A 17,609-nucleotide genomic window follows, 5' to 3' on the forward strand; every position below is an offset into this window, starting at 1 on the left:
CGTGGAAGACGCATGAACGACCGAATCACAATATGTTTAGTGCGGGCTCGCAGCTCCACCAATGAACGTCACGTGACTGGACCTATCTGTGCCTTGATTTCTTCGTCTGTGGAAAGGAGATAATTAAGGAGCACCCATTTCATCAGATTGTCTGATGCAACCAGTTAACGCATACAAAGCACTTAGGAAAGAGCCTGATGCCTGTGGAGGGGGACACAAGTCAGCTGTCTAATCAAAAGAACCCCAAGCAGGGTCTGGCACGGCTGGTTGAGTTCCCAGGCTCACAGCAGCATTATTCACAACAGCCAAGAGGTGGCAGCAACCCAGGTGTCTGGGGACAGATGAAAAGATAAACAGTGAAACGCTATTCAAGCTTTAAAAGGAAGGACATTCTGACACATGCCGCAGCACGGATGACCCTTGAGGATCTTATGCGAAGTTATGTAAGCCGGCCACAAAAGGACAAACGCTGTCCGTTGGATTCCACTTGTATGAGCTACTTTGAGTCTTCAAGTTTAGAGAGATAGGAAGTAGACTGACGGATGCCAGGCTGGAGGGAGGCTGAGAAAGGGGAGGTCGTGTTTAATGAGTGTGGCGTTTCAGTGTTGCAAAGTGAAAAGAGCCCTGGAGCTGGATGGTGGTGACGGCTGCCTAACAGCGTGTGACTCACTGCCACTGCACTGTGAACTTACAATGGTCCAAACGGGGCATTAGGTTACGTGGATTCTACAACAGTAAGAAAAGTCACCTGTCATTTCCAAGCAGACGGAAGGCATGTGGTGTCCGGGGCCTCCCAAGTCCTGGGTTGCATGCAAAGAGCGGACCATAGCTCTGGGCCAGGTGTAGGGGCACTTGACGTCTGGGCTGGACTTGGGGGGGTCTGCTGCCAGTCCACCCCTGCCTGCTGGCCTCCTGCCAGGTGGAACCGGCCTGCAGCCTGAGCCCCAGCCCCCTGGGGAGGAGGGTAATGGAACAGCAGCTGACCAGGGACACTCCCAACTCCCATCTGATGCTCATTTCCTGCTGAGGGTGGAATTCTTGGCTGGCCTTTGGCTCCTTCTGGAAGTGTCTGGTCTCCTGAGGACTGTTTCCTCATCTGTCAAGAGGGAGTAAGAATAGCTCCTGCCCCCTGGGCCCCACTGACGGTCACACCCCTTGGCTCTCCACGCAGCCCTATTGTTAGAGGGTTGCCCTTGAGCTGGGGGCTTCACAGGACGTGACCCTTGACCCTCATGCCAGAACTCAGGGAAAGGGGAAGTGACTGCCACAGGAGGGCGAGGCAGCGTCTCCCATGCCCTGGTTGCAGCCTGGAGCTCGGGTGAGGCCCCAGGGAGGGAGTGAGGGCATCATGGCAGCTGGGTAAGGGGGTGCCTAGCCTGCCCGGGCGTGTTCTTCCTGCCCCTGCCCATCAGGGTCTGGAGCTCTGAGGGGGTGGTGGGTCTGTGAGCCTGACACTGTCCCCTCGTCCGTGACCCAGAGCACTTTGGATTCTCCAGCGATTTCCCAATCTGGGGTTAGAAAAGGAGGCTGGCAGGGAGGACTGGGGATTGCCCAATGAGGCCACGGCAGACAGCCACGGAGGCAGTGGGCCAGGACCCCTTGGGTCGTGGCCTCATTACCCTCTCTGGCTGGATGGACTTGCTGTGGTTGCGGGCAGTCCTTCAGTCTTCCCCTCAACGCACTGGGAGCAGCTGGAATGACCCCCTGTGACTGTTGTTTCAGATCTAAAAAATGTCGCCCCTGAGGCCACAGGGGAGAAGCGGCTAGAGTCTGGCTTACTCCAGCCTCCTGAAGCCCCCTCTTCCCACAACAACCCCCCCAACCCCCTCCTACACTGTCCAGAGACAGGATCGATGTCCAAGCCCCAAACTGGCCCCCGGCCGCCTTTCCCAAGGAGGAAGAGGAAGTTCTCAGTTCCAAGGGGCACTCCCATCTCCCCCCTGCCTTGCCCACTTGGCCGTGCCTCCCAGGCTGCAGAGCTTTGTGCCCAGTTTCCAGGGGGAGCATGGAACCAGAGGGAAGGGGGGAGGGGGACACACAAAAGGGAGGGAGGAGCAGAAGCTCTGTTAAGGAGCAAAAAGGAAGCCAGTGCCCAGACGGGAAATTCCTGAGCTGCAAGGTCCTTTTCAGAGGGCAGGAATTTCTAGGATGTGAAACAAGGAAGAGGTCCTCTTCCCCAGCTCCCCTCCAGCCCCTGACTGACCCAGAGAAACAGGCCTCAGATGGGAAACTGAGGCCCAGAAAGCAATGTGACCTGCTGAAGGCCATACCAAGTGAGGACAAAGCCAGGCTGAGTGAGACTCAAGCCTGAGCTGTTGGGACCCCCAGCTGGTGCCTTTAGGAGCATGGTCTGACCCAGCTTGGGTCCCAGAAAGGGAAAGCGCTTCAGTGGGAGTCCTGCAGGCCTGGGTGTGGGTTCGGACCCCCATTTACTGCCTGTGTGACCTCGGGCAAGTCACTCACTTTTGTGAGCCATTTCCCCTTTTTAAGGAAGCCTGGGCAATGAGAGTGTATGCCAGGCACCAGCGCGGGTGCTCTGTCAAAGGCTGGCCAGCACCCGGTCCCTTAGGGAGCCTCCTCCCCAAGGATATGTGTGGCCACAGTGACCCTCAGGGTGTGAACACTCTTTCTGGAAGGGGTGACCCTCCGAGCGGTCAGCCTCAGAGTCAGGTGGGACAGTCCCCAGTACCCCGCGGGAGGAAGCGGACTCCCCACAGCTGGGGGTGAGCTGGGTTGCTAGGAGGTCCTCTGAGCTGCCCGAGGTGCTGGCTCTGTGACGCTTGAAAGTGGTTCTGAGTGCAGAGCCCCTTCCAGTCAGCCAATCAGCAGCTGTTGTCGGACAATGGGTCAGCACCGAACCCGTACTGTCCGCTGGGGGGTGCGGGTCTGGGGCCCCACTCAGGCTTGGCGACAGCCAGCCCCGACACCCCGCCCAGGCTGGTGGGAGAGAGTGAGCCCTTCCCGGACACCCCAGCTTGGCAGGCTTCGCCTCGCTCAGGGGGCGCACGCGCGGCCCCGGGCGCGGGGACCCGGGCAGCCCCCCATCACACTCTCTGGGCTTTGGCCTCCGCCCGGGGGTTTTCCGCGGGGACGGCGGGCGGGGCAGGCCGGCCCGACGGGGGTGGAGCCTGCGTCTATTTCAGGCGGCGCCCGGCTCTGAGGCGACAGGCTCGGCCCGGACACAGTAAGTGACCTGCGCTCGCGGTGCGTCCGGTGCGTCCGCCCCAAACTCTCCGCGCGGCTGCCCACCCGCCCCGACGCGACCCGCGTCTCCGGCCCAATCCCGGTAGGGAGCGGCTGGCGCGATGGAGGGAACCCCGCGCGGAGAACCCCAGGTCTTCCTCAGCCCGCCCTTCTAGGGAAACTGAAGCCTTAGGGCTCAGCTGCTGCGTCAGGGTGCAGAGGGTCGAGTTAGATGCTCCCGGTGGAGGGCTCTGTCCTGGGAAAGCCGGGAGGAGGGGGCTGTGGGAAGGGGCCCTAGTGTCCCTTCCTTTGCAGTCGGAGGGGCGGGGGTGGCCCAGGGCGGGGTGGGGGCGCCTGGCTGTATGACAGAGGCCGAGTCACTTCACCTGCCGAGCTTGAATGTCCTCACGTGCAGGGACCAGGGAGGCTGGCCTGGACCTCAGCCCTGACCCGGGGGAGGAGAGTGAGAGTGTGTGCCCGCATAGAAACTGGGGGAGCTGGGCGGACCAGGGAGGTGCCCCAGGCTGTGGCCACACGGTGTGACTCGGAGCATACCCCTTCCTGTCTGAGTGTGCCCAGCCACTGGCCTCGGCTGAAAGGAATGCCTCTCCTGCCCTCTTATGCTGTGTCCGGCCACCAGGGTTAGCCTGACAGACCCTGGGACACAAGACTCAGACCCTTACTGAGGCCTGGCCAGGGGCCAGCATATGCGGCTGTGTGCTCCCCTCACAGCCTCCTTTCAGCAGCACTGTGAGGAGGGCTTCTCCTCCCCATTGCACAGATGGGAAGACTGAGGTCTGTGAAGGCAGGGTGGTGTCTGGTCTACACCCTAGTGGATGGTACAGCCAAGCCCACAGTGGTCTCTCTGCTGCACCAGCGGCCTCAGAGTGAAGGCCTGGCCGAGGGCCCAAGGGGCTGCTGTGGACCTTGGCGCGGGAGGAGATTTTGTGCCCCGGAGGCGAGGAGGAGCTGGTGATGCCCTGCAGGGACCTGCAGGAACCAGGTCTGGAGGCTGGCGGGAGCCTGGCTGGCCTAGGGACAGAGGAGGCGGGGCAGTGAGGCAGAAGTGAGGCCGGTGGGTCCGCAGCCACCCAGGAGGGCCCTGCTCCTCCCCTGGCAGCGGGGGGAGGGGCTGTGTGTGCGGGGAGAGGTGGGGCCTGGGCCCAGGGTGAGGCTGAGTGGCCCTTGCCAACCAGCCAGACCAGCTCCTGTGGGTGCCTGGCATGAAAGCGACATGGACTGGGAGGGATGCTGGGGGAAGGGATGGGCAGGGCAGAAGTGCCTAGTGGCCTTGCACCTGGGGACCCTGGCTTTGGGGCTCCCAGGAGGACCCTCAGCTTGGTTCTGGAGGGGAACTCGCAGTCCAAATGGCACCGGCTGGCAGCTGAGACCCAGCAGTGTAGGACTCTGCCCCCGGTATCTGGTGAGGCTGTGGGAGGAGAGAAAGCCCGGCTTCCTGGCCACTGAGTGGCTCTGGTCAAGCTCGGGGCTTTGGGAAGCGTTCCTGGGAGGATGGGTGGAGGTGGCTGGGCGGGTGGGAAGGCAGCAGGGGATGTGGAAAGTCTGACAGGCCTAATCCCACCCCCTACCCCACCTCCTGCTGCCTCAGTTTCCCTTTCTGCAGGGGTGGATCACCCTGTGTACCTCGCAGGGCTGCTGCAGGGCGAGTTGAAGCCATGCTGTATGAGTCACAACTTGGTGTATTTACTCTTGCTTGGTGGGGCAGGCCCTGTTATGGGTCACCGCAGTTACCAAGGAGGCCCGTTCCCCTCTGCTCCCCTTTCTCAGCCATGCCCCGTTCCCTTCCTTAAGGTCAGCCACGTTCCCCTCCACTCGTCTGGGCCTGGCTTCCCCCACAGTCAAGGCGCCGGGGCAGGTGCTGCCTCTCTGGATGGTGGCGGTGCCCAGTGCCTGGTGAGCTGAGTTCCAGGCTGTTGACCATGGGGGCGTTTTAAACCTCTCTGAGCTAGTTACTTGAGATGAGGAAAATAGCACCCCTCCTGGAAGGCAAGTGGGGAAGTGATGGGATGGGCACTCAGGAAGGGCCCAGGAAATGGAAGCTTCTGTGGTGGTGTCGTCACCCCAGTTGGGGAGCAGGCAGGGTGCCGTGGAGCTGGGAAGCTCGAGTTTCCTGTCTGAGCTGCTGTGTGACCTCAGACAGGCCTGCGCCTCCTTGGGCCGCTTGTCCCTCCAACCTGGGAAAGGGCTTGAGGGGGCACTGTGGTTTCTGTAGACCTGAGCCCCCCAAGGTCATAATCGGTGTCTGGCCCTGCCTGCCTCGTGGTCCCAGCGGGAGCAGCCCTTTTTCTGCTCATCGCGTTCCTCTGGGACCCCAGGCCACAGGAGTCAAGAGAAGAACTGAGCAGAATGGAGGATGGGGCTGCGCCCGGATTCCTGCCTCAGCCCAGCCCCTAGCGCCCTGTGACTGTTCTGGACCTCGGTTCTCACTCTGTGCAATGGGCCAGCAGCCGAGCTCTGCCCCCTCCCTCAGGGTCCCCGGGGAGGTGGCCCCAGACAGGGACGAAGAAGAGGCCAGCACGAAGAAGTCGAATGTCCTGGCCACCCAGTATGCCTTCTTCACCAAAGGGAGGAAGAAGGGTCAGCCCAGCTTAGCAGAGACTGAGAGTGAGCCTGAGTCCAGTCCGCCGCCGCCTGCCCAGCTGCCCACAGGTAGGCGGGAGCCCCTTCCCCAGGCGGGCAGGATCTGTGTAGGATGGGGGGTCATTGGAGTGGATGCCCCAATCAGCCGGGACAGAGGGGGCACGGCTCGCGGGCGTCGAAGGTCCTCCCCTCCCTGCTTTCAACTGCTGCCCTCTGAGCTCAGGATCTGAGCCTGGTGTCCCCTGCCCGGGCTGGGACACCCCGCATGTTTTGGGGGTCTCGGCCCCTGGGAGGTGACCGGGGCGGGGAGCGGGTCTCAGAACCCCAGGCCGCGCTAACGCCGTGTTCTGGCCGCAGTGGAGGAGCTCAAGGCCGACCTGGAGCGCGGGCGGCTGGAGGCGGCGGGGCCGCTGCTGGCGCTGGAGCTGGAGCTGCAGGAGGCCGCGGCGGCGGGCCTCGCGAGCGAGGAGGAGCTGGTGCGGCGCCAGAGCGAGGTGGAGGCGCTGTACGCGCTGCTGCGCGACCAGGTGCTAGGGCTGCTGCGCCGGCCGCTGGAAGCGGCGCCCGAGCGGCTGCGCCAGGCGCTGGCCGTGCTGGCCGAGCAGGAGCGCCAGGACCGCGCGGCGGCGGCGGCGGCGGGGCCCCCGGGGAGCCCGGGGCTGGCGGCCACGCGGCCCCGAGGCTGGCTGCAGCTGTGGCGGGACGGCGTGGCGCAGGCGGCCGCGGAGCGCCTGAGCCGGCGGCCGGCCGCGGACGCCGAGGGCCGCACGGAGGCCGAGCGCGCCTTCCTGCACATGGGCCGCACCATGAAGGAGGACCTGGAGGCCGTGGTGGAGCGCCTCAAGCCGCTCTCCCCCGCCGACTTCCGCGTGGTGGCCGCCTACGCCGAGAGCTACCACGCGGAATTCGCGGCCCAGCTGGCGGCCCTGACGCAGTTGGAGCTGTGCCCGCGAGACACCTACATGCTGCTGCTCTGGGTGCAGAACCTCTACCCCAAGTGAGCTCGGGCGCGGGGTGCCGGGCAGGCGTTCCCCAGGCGGGCAGGGCCTGGGTGTCACCAAGTGCAGGGAGTCCACTGGGAAAACGGCCCAGGCGGGTCCAGAATTAAAGGGGCAGGGCCTCCGCTGGGCCTGCTTTGCCCCGGGAATCCTTAGTCTCTCCGGCCTTAGCTGCATCCCACAGTTGGGGAAACTGAGGCACAGAGAGTGGGGGCAAGGACCTCATCTTTCTTTCCCGAGTTTCCAGTCTGAGTTAGGGGGTGAAGCCGCCTCTGATCAAGAGACAGGAAGGGCTGTGGCCAGGAGCAGGGGCCCTGACCTGGCCTGGGTCAGCCCAGGAAGCCAGCTCGGAGGAGGAGGTGCAGGATTCTACATGCCGCAGGAGGCAGGGGCTCTGCTCTGTGGCCGCTAACAGTCTAACAGAAGTAAGGGAGTGAGGCAGGGGGGAGCGAGGACAGGCCGGGAGAGAGAGAGGTGGGGTGGTGTTCCCAGCAAAGGGAGCAGCCCTGCATGGCCCAAGGCTGAGCTGGGAGGCCTTCTGGGAGCAGTGTGGTTCAAAGCAGGCCCAGGGAGCACTCCCAGGCAGGATGGGGAGCGCTGAGCCTGTTGGGGAAATCCCCACTGTGCAGGGTGTCCCCCTGTGGCAGAGCTGAGTTCTGGCCACCGAGGCTTAGAGCTCCCAGTTTGGACGGTGCCTGGTGCTGCCATGGAGAATCCCCAGTACCAACTGGATTCAGATCCGGGCATCCCCTGATGCACCCAGACCCCATGCATCCCTGAGCATGTTGCTGCCAGTATCTTGGCTTTCTCTGCCCACCGAAGCTGGATAAGAAAATCCGGAGACATAGGCAAGAACACAGCAGGCTCCTGCCTCCAGAACTGTGTCCCTGCCTCCATGAGGAACCTAGGGGATCCTATAGCTGGGGGCTCGCAGTGTGTGGTTGGAGATGAACAGAGGCGTAAGGATCCTGCGTGCTTCTCCTCAGCTGTTTCAAAAATAGTCATCAGGCTGGCGTTGGGTAGCCCAGTAATTTGGGGCTGGCAGTCTGCTGGCCCAGCTGTTGGGTCCGTTGTCTTTTGTGGACTGTAGTGAGACGTTCTTTCTGTAACGCAGAGGAGAGAAAAACTCGGAGAGGTGGTTTGCAGAGAGGGTGCTGTGAAGTTGAGCCCCAGATACAGAATGTTTTGAGGGGACTATAGGTGCAGCATGTAATTCTCAAATCAGGCTTAATCTTTTGATAAAGAAACTTAGTTACAGACGGCAGATCAGGAACAGGTAAAGAACTGGAGGAAAAAAACAGCATGACACCTGTTTTTTCCCTTATTTTCCTGCAACAAGCATGTCCCTCATTTGATCAACCTGGGTGGGGAGAGACTTAACCTGCAGTGTGGATCGGCTCGGGGCTGGCCCCGCTTGTAGCATAAAGCCTGCAGGAAGCCTGGAGGTGTAGACCCTGTAAGCGATGTCTGAGGCTCTCAGGGACGTTAGTGGTCTCGGTTGGTGCTGGTGGGTCAGCCTCCAGCAGGGGCCCAGTGAGGACCAGGTCGGGGTGGTGAGTAAGGAGTCAAGGAGAACAGGGAAGCTGGCCCGGGGCAGGGGATGCCAGAGAGTCCCGCCAGCCGAGCGGGTTCCTTCTTGTTGGTCCTGACTCACCAGGAAGTGCCGGGCCTGTCCCCTCTGCCCCTCCACCTTCCTGTCCTGGTGACCTCTGGGGCTTTAACCTGGGGCCCCATGGGGTCAGTGCAGCCTGATGCTGAGTCCTGAGAGGGGGAGACCAGGGTGGCTCCGAGGAGGCTCGTGTGGCCAGAAGTCTGGGGAGCAAAGGGACACAGCGCATCCAGGCTGGTGGGGCGAGGGATGCGGGTGGCAGAAAGGGCTATTCTTGAGCCTCCGGGCAGACAAAGGCCCTAAGGAAGTGCCAGGGCTGGGCAGTCCCCAGGGGGCTCTGGGACCCAGTGGAAGCGCCACAAGGATGGGTGGATATGCCTCCGTCCAGGAAGAGGTTGGGGAGGGGCAGACAGCCATTCCTGCTGGGACTGGCCCTCCTCTGGGGGTGGCAGAGCTGGTCTGAGGGGAAGATAGGGCAGGGCTGGTGGGATGCAGTGGGAGCACGGTGGGGGATGGTGGGAAGGAGACAGAGGGTGAGAAGGGGAGGGGGAGCCCTCGGAGCAGGGCCAGCAGACTGGAAATGCCATTCTGCCGCCGCCGCAGGGGGAGGGCGGACTGCTGGAGGCAAGGCAGGGAGCCCGGGAGGAGGGTCCTTCGGTGTCCCAGGCAGGAGATGGGGGCTGGGCCGTGGGGTGCCTCTGGCAGGGTGGCTCGAGGCTGATGGGTTTTGGGAGCATAACCTGGAGTAAGAGTGGACGCGGGAGAGAGTGAACGGAGGCAGGGTGATCCGGGGTTCGGGGCCTGGATCGAACTGAGATGGAGAGGCAGGGGTGGGAGGCACTGGAGGGAAGGCAACTGAGCTGTGCAGGGCTCTGGCCAGGACAGGGGGACAGCTCTGGTTTTCCTCACGCCAGCCGCTCTGCCCACAGCGACATCCTCAACAGCCCCAAGCTGTCGCCCGAGCTGCAGGGAGTCAGACTGGGGACCCTCCTGCCTCAGACCCAGATCCGGCAGCTAGAGGCCACGTTCCTCTCCAACGAGGTGGTGAGTCCAGGGCCAGTGCCGGGCGGGGCTGAGGGGGGCGAGCAGGGAGCCTGGCAAGGACGCCCCCGTGGGCTTCGCCCTACCCTGAGGGGGCCCTTCCTCCCCTCCAGGCCAGCATAAGGGAGCTGACAGCCCGAGCTCTGGAGCTGGAGTCGGAGCGCTGGACCAAGGATGAGGCCCCACAGAGGCTGGACGACCGCTGCCACAGTGAGCTGGCCATCGACATCATCCAGGTAGCGCCCGCTGCCCTGCCCGCACTGGCCTCATCCCTGTGGGCAGACACGCCTGCCACTGAGCACACACCCCCTTGCTCCATGTCTTACCCATGGCCACCCCTGCCCCAGCCCTAGAGCAGGCGGGCTTCTGCTCAGTTTCACCCCCCACCCCCACCCCTGCAGATCATTTCCCAGGGCCAGGACAAGGCCGAGAGCATCACTCTGGACCTGGGCACGCAGATAAAGCCCTTGCTGTTGGAAGAGCTGGACAGGTTCCTCAGGAGGTGGGTGATGAGCATACATGCCCAGGGCGGGGCTGGGGCCTGAGGGGTCCCTGCCGCCCCCTCTCTCAGAGCCCCAGCCCCTCCCTTGGGCCCCAGGTGGAGATCTTAGCTAGACCAGCGCCCCCTCCCGGCCACTAGGGTGTCTGTTATTATGAGCAGGAGTCCTTGTCCCCCTTGCACGACCCACCTGGGCGATGAGAGCCTCAGGTCATCTGACCCCCACCCGCCCCCGACCCCGCTCAGCAAAGCCCCGGGAAGAGCAGCCTCCAACTGCAAAGATGCCCCGCAAGGGACTGAGGCCCTGGCCCCCCTTCAGGTGATGCCTCCGGTCCGCGCCCGAGTTCTCTTGGGTAACCGCCTCCCCACTTCTGCCTGCAGCTCAAGAGGGGCCTGGGGGCTCTGTAGCGCCCTCTCCAGGAGCTCTGCAGGGGCCCTGGCCGCGCCGGGCTGAGCGTGTGAAGCTAGTTCCGGGATGCCTACTGCGCCCGCCCTGTGCCGCGGGGGCCCGCGTGTGGAGCGGGAGGCTGGCCGGGCGGCGGCGAGGCTGCCCTTCTCCCGGTGTTTCTGCTGCTCCTACGTGTGCCCTTTCCCTTCCACCAGCTACCAGCGCGCCTTTGATGAGTTTCTGGAGCGATGCAGACAGCTGCGAAATTACAGGGCCAATGTCATCGCTAACATCAACAACTGCCTCCCTTTCCGGTAAGGGCGCTGGGCAGTGGGGGGAGTCACTGCGGCTGCCTGCCTGTGTTGATCGGGGGCGGCGGCGGAGGCGTGGGGTGGGGGGGCCTGGGCCGGGAAGCCGGCGGGTGGGGAGGGCGGGAGGGGGTGCGGGTGCAGAGGGGCGGACTGGGGGCAGGTTCCTGGGATGGGGGAGGAGGAGCAGCCTAAGCAGCGATGCTGAATTAAAATGAGCAGGGTGGAGAGGAAATGCCCGGGCTTACAGGGCAACAGCAAGCATTTGTCTAGTGCTGGCGGGTCAGGCGCTCTCGCACAGGGTTTCATTTATCCTGTCAGCAACCTTGTTAAGTAGATACACTGACTGTGTCCATTGAACCATGAGCACCCTGACTATGGAGAGGCTGAGCCACTTGTCCTCAGTTAGAACAGGATGTGGTGTTAGGCGGGTGTTAGGTGGGAAGGCTGGGTCCCGCCTGGGAGCCTGGATGGAGTGCCTTGGTCTTGCTCCCACTGAGACAGGGGAACCAGGGAGGGTTCTAGAGCGATGGTTTAGGGAGATTCGCCTGGGGCTCCCGGGCTGTCTGGATTTAGGACTGCAGACTGGGCGGGGCTGGCGTGACCTCCCTGCCTCCTGTGCTTCCAGAGTGTCTGTGGAGCAGAGGTGGCAGACAAGGCCAGACCTCCAGAACTCCCTGCTGAGGCCCCTGAATGAGCTAAAAAGCCACGGCTTTGATACTCTGCTCCAGAGCCTGTTTGGGGACCTGAAGGTAGTCCAGCCTCCTGCCCCGGGGCACATGCTAAGTCTAGTGCTGGGTTCACTGGGGGAGGGCCTAGGGGGTGGTCAGCAGCACGTGCTGAGTCTAGTGGTGGCGGTGCTGGGGAGGGGTTGGGGGGGTCAGCAGCACATGCTGAGTCTAGTGGTGGGGTTGCTGGGGAGGGCCTGGGGAGGAGGGGTCGGTGGCACATGCTGAGTCTAGTGATGGGGGGCTGAGGGAGGGCCTGGGAGGGTGGGGTGGGGCATTGGGCAGCAGAAATGAAGACCTGGCTGGAGGAAGTCAGCATTGGGCAGATACAAGGAGGCTGGTGGCCCCCGTGATGTTGAAGTCACCCCCTCCTTCAGCCTCGGGATTGCCCTGGGGTGCGAACAAGAAGCCTCAGAGCCCCTCCCTGTTTGGACTCCACCTAGTCCTCAAGCTTGCCGGTAGTTTCCCCTGAAGCCCCCAGGCCCTCCTGCCCGACCCTGCCTCCCAGCCAGGACACTCAGAGCCTCTGGCGGCCATATCTGCGGGGGCCAGGGCATCCCCAGAGACCCTTAGTGCCTGTACCCCAGGAGGAGGTGGGGGTCCTAGGGGAGGGAGAGGGGGTCCTGCCTGCCATCCGGGGGGGCCCCCCTTCACCCCAGTGCCCTGCGGCTGCGAAAGGCCAGGCGGTGACCCTGGATGACTCGGCAGGGTCATCATCATCATAGGCCCAGCCAACCACAGGGCTGTGTTTATGCAGGAATTTATTTATTTAAGGAGAGAGATGGTGGAGAAGGCCTCAGGGCAGGCAGATGGCAGTCCTGGCTGGTCAGCCTTGGAGAAGGGGACGCAAACCCGGCCTCCACTTCCTGCTGGAGTGCCCGAGGAGTCTTTAATATAACCTGACCCCTGTCCCGGCCCCGTGTGTGTCTGTGCGTGCGTGTCTACTGGGCAGGCCCTTCCTCTGCCGGGTGTGGCCACACAGCCTGACCCTGTCTTGTAGCTGCTGTTCAAGAAGTTCACGCAGACCCGCTGGGATGCCCCCCAGCAGATCCTGGAGGAAATCATCTCCACCGTGGCCGAGAGGATGCCTGAGTTCTCAGAGCTGCAGGACTGCTTCCGAGAGGTGAGGGGGTGCTGGGCTGCCAGTGGGGGGACACGCAGGCAGGCGTGTGTGTGGGCACACCCGGATGCGCTTTTTCGCTCTGGCGTCCGCCCCTCCCTGGACCTGGCCTTCAGGGAGGTGGTGGGTTCCCATGGCCCTGCCCGCTCGCCCACCCAGGAGCTGCTGGAGGCGGTCCACCTGCACCTGGTGAAGGAGTACATCACCCACCTCTGCAAGCGGCGCCTGGTCCTCAAGACAGCGGAGCAGCAGCAGCAGCTCGCAAGGCTCATCCAGGCCAACGCCCAGGACATCCAGCAGTTCTGCACCCAGAGCGTAAGCCCCTGCCCACCCCCCACCCTCCCGTGGCGGTGGGCTGCCCTCCTGCTCCAAGCTCTTCACAGGCTAGGACCGCCCCTCTGGGCCTCTCCAAACCTGATGAGTTCCAACCCGAGCCTCTCTGGCCCCCGGGCGCGCTTCCGGGCAGGGCCAGCCTCTCTCAACAAGCCTGTGCCCGCAGGGCTCCCGGGCTACCTGGCTGCACCACGCCCTCCCCACGCTTGCCGAGATCATTCGCCTGCAAGACCCCAGTGCCATCAAGATCGAGGTGGCCACGTACGCCGCCTTGTACCCTGACTTCAGGTGAGAGCCGGGGCCTCCAGGACCCAGGGAAGGCAGTGTGGCCCTGTGGTTCCCCGCTGCGGTTGGAGCCTTGAGGGGGGTGCAGAGTGAGTCCCTGAGGGTGGGCAGAGCGCAGATAGATACTGGCCACTGTGCCCAGATCGTTACAGCGGCTGTTCACTCGGTCCTCGCTGCCGCCTGCTGGAGCTGACATTCTTCACCTCCGTTGTCCAGATGGGACCTGGGGGTGTATGAGGAATGTGTCCAGGGTAACGTGGCTGGTCAGTCGTAGAGCCGAGACAACAAAGCCAGGCATCTGGCTCCACACCGCATGAGCCTTTCCTTCAGAGGGGGATCCGAGACCAGAGGGACCAGGGACCTGCTGGAGGCCGTGGCACGTCCGTAGTGAAGCTGGGGTCCGCCAGTCAGCCTAGGGGTCCTCTGAGGCTTGACCTGTGTCCTGGGGCCTCTGTTCTAGAGTGGAGGCTCAACCCCTGACTGCCTGAGGATCTGGTGAGCCAGGGCAGCGGTCTCTGTGGGTTGAGGCCTCTGGTGTGGTCGGCCTGTCCCAGCATAGCCTGGTCCAGCTGCTGGCTGATCTGGTCCACCTGTTCAGCCACCCATCCAGTTACAGACTCACCCGTCCATCTACCCATCATACAGGCCCCTGCTTACCCATCTGGACGCCCATCTAGCTATCCAGCCATCTGGTCAGGCACTCATCTACCCATCTGTCCGTCCTTCCATCTATCCATCCATCCACCCATCTAGTCATCCACCTGCCCCCCTATCCATCTATCCATTCACGGATCCTTGTATCCACCCAGCCCGTCAACAGTTATCAGATGGCCTCCTACTAGCTACCGGCTCTGTTTAGGCACCAGGATGCAAGGAGGTACAAGGCACACCAGGCCTTCTGACAGACAGTCAGATGAGGGTTAGCAATGAGGAGGTCATCCGGCGAAGGAGTACTATTTCCAAGTTTTAAAGATTGTTTAACCAAGGTTGTGAGTGGTGGGAGGTGCTGACTTTAGAGCTGGAAAATCCTCTCTGGGGAGGTGACTTGTTCTAAGTTTTACTGTTTACTTTTGGCTGTGCTGGGTGTTTGCTGCTGCGTGAGCTTTTCTCTAGTTGCAGCAAGTGGGGACTGCTCTCGAGTTGCAGTGCCCGGGCTTCTCATGGTAGTAACTTCTCTCATTGCGGAGCGCGGGCTTTAGGGCTTGAGGGCTCATGAGCACAGGCTCAGTAGCTGTGGTCCATGGGCTTAGCTGCTTGGTGGTATTTGGGATCTTCCCAGATCAGGGGTGGAACCCATGTCTCCTGCACTGGCAGGTGGCTTCTTGACGGGAGGTGACATGTTAGCTAAGTGCTAAGGGGTGAGAAGGAGCTGGTTACCTCAAGGGCCTGGGGACGAGCATTCTGGGAGGAACAGCCAGTGCAAAGGCCGGACCGAGCAGGAGCTTGGCACCGTCTGGAGGCACTGTGGCCCGTGCCGCCCAAGCGCAGTGGGTTAAGCAGAGCAGGGCACACTCGTGGGCAGGAGGGTTGGCTGCTGGGCCCTGTGGCTCCAGCCAGGAGTCTGGGGAGCTGGGAAGGGGTGTGATCAGGGGTGTTGGTGAGCGGGCCAGACTGACGGGACCCTGTCTTTACCAGCAAGGGCCACCTGAGTGCCATCCTGGCCATCAAAGGGAACCTGTCCAGCAGTGACGCCAAGAGCATCCGGAGCATTCTAGACATCAACACGGGGGCACACGAGCCCTCCAAGGCTCTATTTTCGCTTATAAAGGTTGGTTAGCTTTTTCTGCGGCCTGACCTCCTTAGGAGCACCTGGCGAGCATGGGATACCACTCCGTTTGGGGGCCGTCAGACCAGCACCAGCGTCACAGCCCCATGCGGCCCCTCTGGGAGTCCTGGTTCTGCTGCTGCTTCTGCCCAGGCCTGGCCGAGGTGTGGGCCCCTGGGCCGCTGGAACTGGACAAGCCATGATGTGTTGACCCCCCTCCTGTGGGGCAGGAGCCGTGGGGGGAAGCTCTGTGAGTGAGAGTGGAGCTTGCATGCCCTGAAGGAGGGGTCAGGAGGGTGTGTGGCTCGGGGACCCAGCTCCGGGATCACCGCCTGTCCACGAGATCCTGCCCCACCTGCCTGAGGACCACCCTGCTCAGGCTGGGTCTCCGGCCTCCCCAGCTCCTGAGCAGGCCCGAGCCTCACCCCTCCTGCCTGCTCTGGTCCAGGGCTGCGTCGAGCCGGCCTCAGCCTGAGTAGAGCAGAAGGAAGAGCTGGAGGAGAAAGGGGAAGATGAGCTCCTGTCTGGGAAGGTGGGGGGACTGGAAAAGGGCCTCTGGGAGGACAGGGCAAGTGGGGCAAAGCCAGTGTCCAAGCCCCTGACCCCTCTCATTCCCCTCGGTGTCCCCTGAGGATGGGCCTGGGATGGCCAGGACCTGCTGGGTTTTCTCGGGCTCTGCCTCCCCCGACAAGGGGCCGACCCAGGGATGCCTCTGTGGGTCCTCCCCTGGAAGTCAGGCTGAGGTCAGGGCAGGACCATCTTGACCTCTGACCCCTTGGCCTCTGGTTCAGTTTCCTGTTGCCAATCTAACAAACTTCCACAGCTTGGGAGCCTAAAACGAGAACTTGCTTTCAGTTCTGGAGGTCAGCAATCTGACGTGGGTCTGGTGGGCTGAGCCAGGCGGTTCCTCTGGAAACTGTGACAGGGAAGTTCCTTGCTTTTTCATTTTTAGAGGCCAGCCTCCCAAGTTTCTTGGTTCGTGGGCCCCTTCCATTTCCAAAACTAGCAGCGGCCTGTCAAATCCCTTTTGCATCTCAGCACTGCCCTCCTACTCGCCCCTGGTGGTGACCTTTAACCCACCAATGACCTTTGACCTACCCAGGCACTCCAGGATCCTCTTCTGATGTTAAGGTCAGCTGATTATTAATTCCACTGGACAACCTTAAATCCTCTGCCGTGGAAACTAACATAGTCAGAGGCCCAGGGATTAGGATGTGAGCATCTTTATGGGGTGGACATTATTTTGCCCGCCACAGCCTTCACCCATCCCCTGCCCTGTGGAGTGCCTTATCCTCCCCAGGAAAGCAAAGGTTCACTCACCCTCCTCGGCCTGGGGCAGTTGAGATGCAGGCATGACCCACCCCGCCTGTGCCTGTGGGAACGCCCCTCTGTGACTGGGTTTGTAGCCGGCTCTCTTGGACTTGTTCCCCTCTTTCCAGGTACTGTGGCCAGAAATTGGCCCGTGTAAATGGTTCACGAAGGCCTTTGTACATTTGTAGAAGTTTGCAGGTTTGAGGTTATTATTATTTTTTGATAGTATGCTTTTGTATGTTTTTTTAAGAACAAACTCTTGGTTTTCATAGCTTAATATAAAGCTGATTTCAAAAGTGGCTGTGGAGTGATTTCTCTTGAGAGAGGCTTTCTCAGACTCTTAGTGTCTGCAGACTCTGTCCCCAAGCGCCTCCTGCCCACCTCTCACTGTGAGCGTGACCTTTGGGAGGGTCTGCTGTGGGCCAAGGCCCCTCACTCCACCCTTCAGTTTCCTCACCTGGAGGTGGTGATCACGAACCTGTCTGACTTCCCCCACAGTCCTTTACAGAACAATGGGACCGCAACATTTCAGCTCTGTGTGTCGGGCCCAGCGGGAACTGGCTCTTGTATTCCTGGAACTGACCTCGAAGGGCCCAGCTGTGATCACAGCTGGCCCAGCTCTCCTCCACACCCCCATCCTGGCCCAGGATTTGCAGAAGGGCAGAGTCCCTGGGAGGCAAAGGGGAACCTTGGTGAACTCATTCCAGACAGCTGGGGGGTGGGGGAGCCGGAGGAGTGATGACGGTGGGCGGAGTCTGAGGTCCAGCTGGAAAGGCCTGGACGTCAGCAGCTGGAGCCAGAGGGAAGGCCCTTTGGGATGAGATGCGGATGGGATGGACCCACTGATCGTGGGGAGCGCACAGGGGCAAGGGGCGACAGGCCGCCCCAGGCTGAGCTCTGAGTGTGGGTCCTGGGCAGGTTGGAGCCTTGGAGTAGGGGGATGGCTGGTGGGTTTACGCCGAGTTCCCCCTGTGGAGCATGGGAGGAGGGGGCAGGAGTGAAGGGGGAGCTCATGGAAGCTGAGGACCAGATGGAAATTTTCTCATCCAGGCAGATATTCATGGACCAAAGAGAATGGATTTGGGCCCCAAAATGCAGAGGGTGCTGAGATGCACCCCCCCAGCCTCCCTGCAGCAGGGTGGGCCAGGGTCCAAGGAGAACAGATGTGGTCAGAGACGGGGCCCTGGGGTCGGGGAGCGGGCCAGGTGGACTCCATGCTGGCGCTGTGGGGGGCGCCATCCATGCTGTCCCTGTAGGAGGGGGAGAGCCGCTAAGGTCCCGCGGGGTCACCAGCTCGGGCCCCTCCACCAAGGGCTCTGCATCAGTAACTTTCTGGTCACAGAAGGAAAATTCCTTTAAGGGAAGGATTCTCCCCAGAGGCGAGGAGTGGGTCGCTGGGCAGAGGGGACAGAGGGCAGGTCCTCCCGGCCCCATCCAGGC

General features: G+C 62.1%; 1 protein-coding gene across 6 annotated transcripts; it reads left to right on the forward strand.

The window, feature by feature from the left end:
- Positions 1 to 3,148: 3,148 nt before the first annotated feature.
- On the forward strand, positions 3,149 to 16,465 carry LOC138423594 (tumor necrosis factor alpha-induced protein 2-like). 6 transcript variants are annotated; one of them, XM_069559674.1, is made up of 12 exons: positions 3,149 to 3,184; positions 5,520 to 5,853; positions 6,142 to 6,781; positions 9,321 to 9,435; positions 9,546 to 9,668; positions 9,834 to 9,934; positions 10,535 to 10,633; positions 11,256 to 11,379; positions 12,356 to 12,478; positions 12,635 to 12,790; positions 12,975 to 13,096; positions 14,729 to 16,465. In XM_069559674.1, the coding sequence occupies exons 2-12, from the start codon at positions 5,640 to 5,642 to the stop codon at positions 14,868 to 14,870; spliced, it is 1,959 nt and encodes a 652-aa protein (XP_069415775.1). In that variant the 5' UTR covers positions 3,149 to 3,184; positions 5,520 to 5,639; the 3' UTR covers positions 14,871 to 16,465. The 6 variants fall into 6 exon arrangements, 4 of the variants coding, with proteins under 4 accessions (XP_069415775.1, XP_069415777.1, XP_069415776.1 ...); XM_069559676.1 differs by having other exon boundaries at positions 3,167 to 3,286; positions 5,770 to 5,853; XM_069559675.1 differs by having other exon boundaries at positions 3,173 to 3,286.
- The last annotated feature ends 1,144 nt before the right edge of the window (positions 16,466 to 17,609 follow it).

The sequence above is a fragment of the Ovis canadensis genome, chromosome 18 (genome assembly GCF_042477335.2).
Source record: "Ovis canadensis isolate MfBH-ARS-UI-01 breed Bighorn chromosome 18, ARS-UI_OviCan_v2, whole genome shotgun sequence".
Taxonomy (NCBI): domain Eukaryota; kingdom Metazoa; phylum Chordata; class Mammalia; order Artiodactyla; family Bovidae; genus Ovis; species Ovis canadensis.

Coding starts and splice junctions, on each gene's coding strand:
- LOC138423594 (XM_069559673.1), top strand. CDS start 5,163: ATGAGGAAAATAGCACCCCTCCTGGAAGGCAAGTGGGGAAGTGATGGG. Junction 6,782..9,320: donor GTGCAGAACCTCTACCCCAA/GTGAGCTCGGGC, acceptor CTCTGCCCACAG/CGACATCCTCAACAGCCCCA. Junction 13,097..14,728: donor GCCTTGTACCCTGACTTCAG/GTGAGAGCCGGG, acceptor TGTCTTTACCAG/CAAGGGCCACCTGAGTGCCA.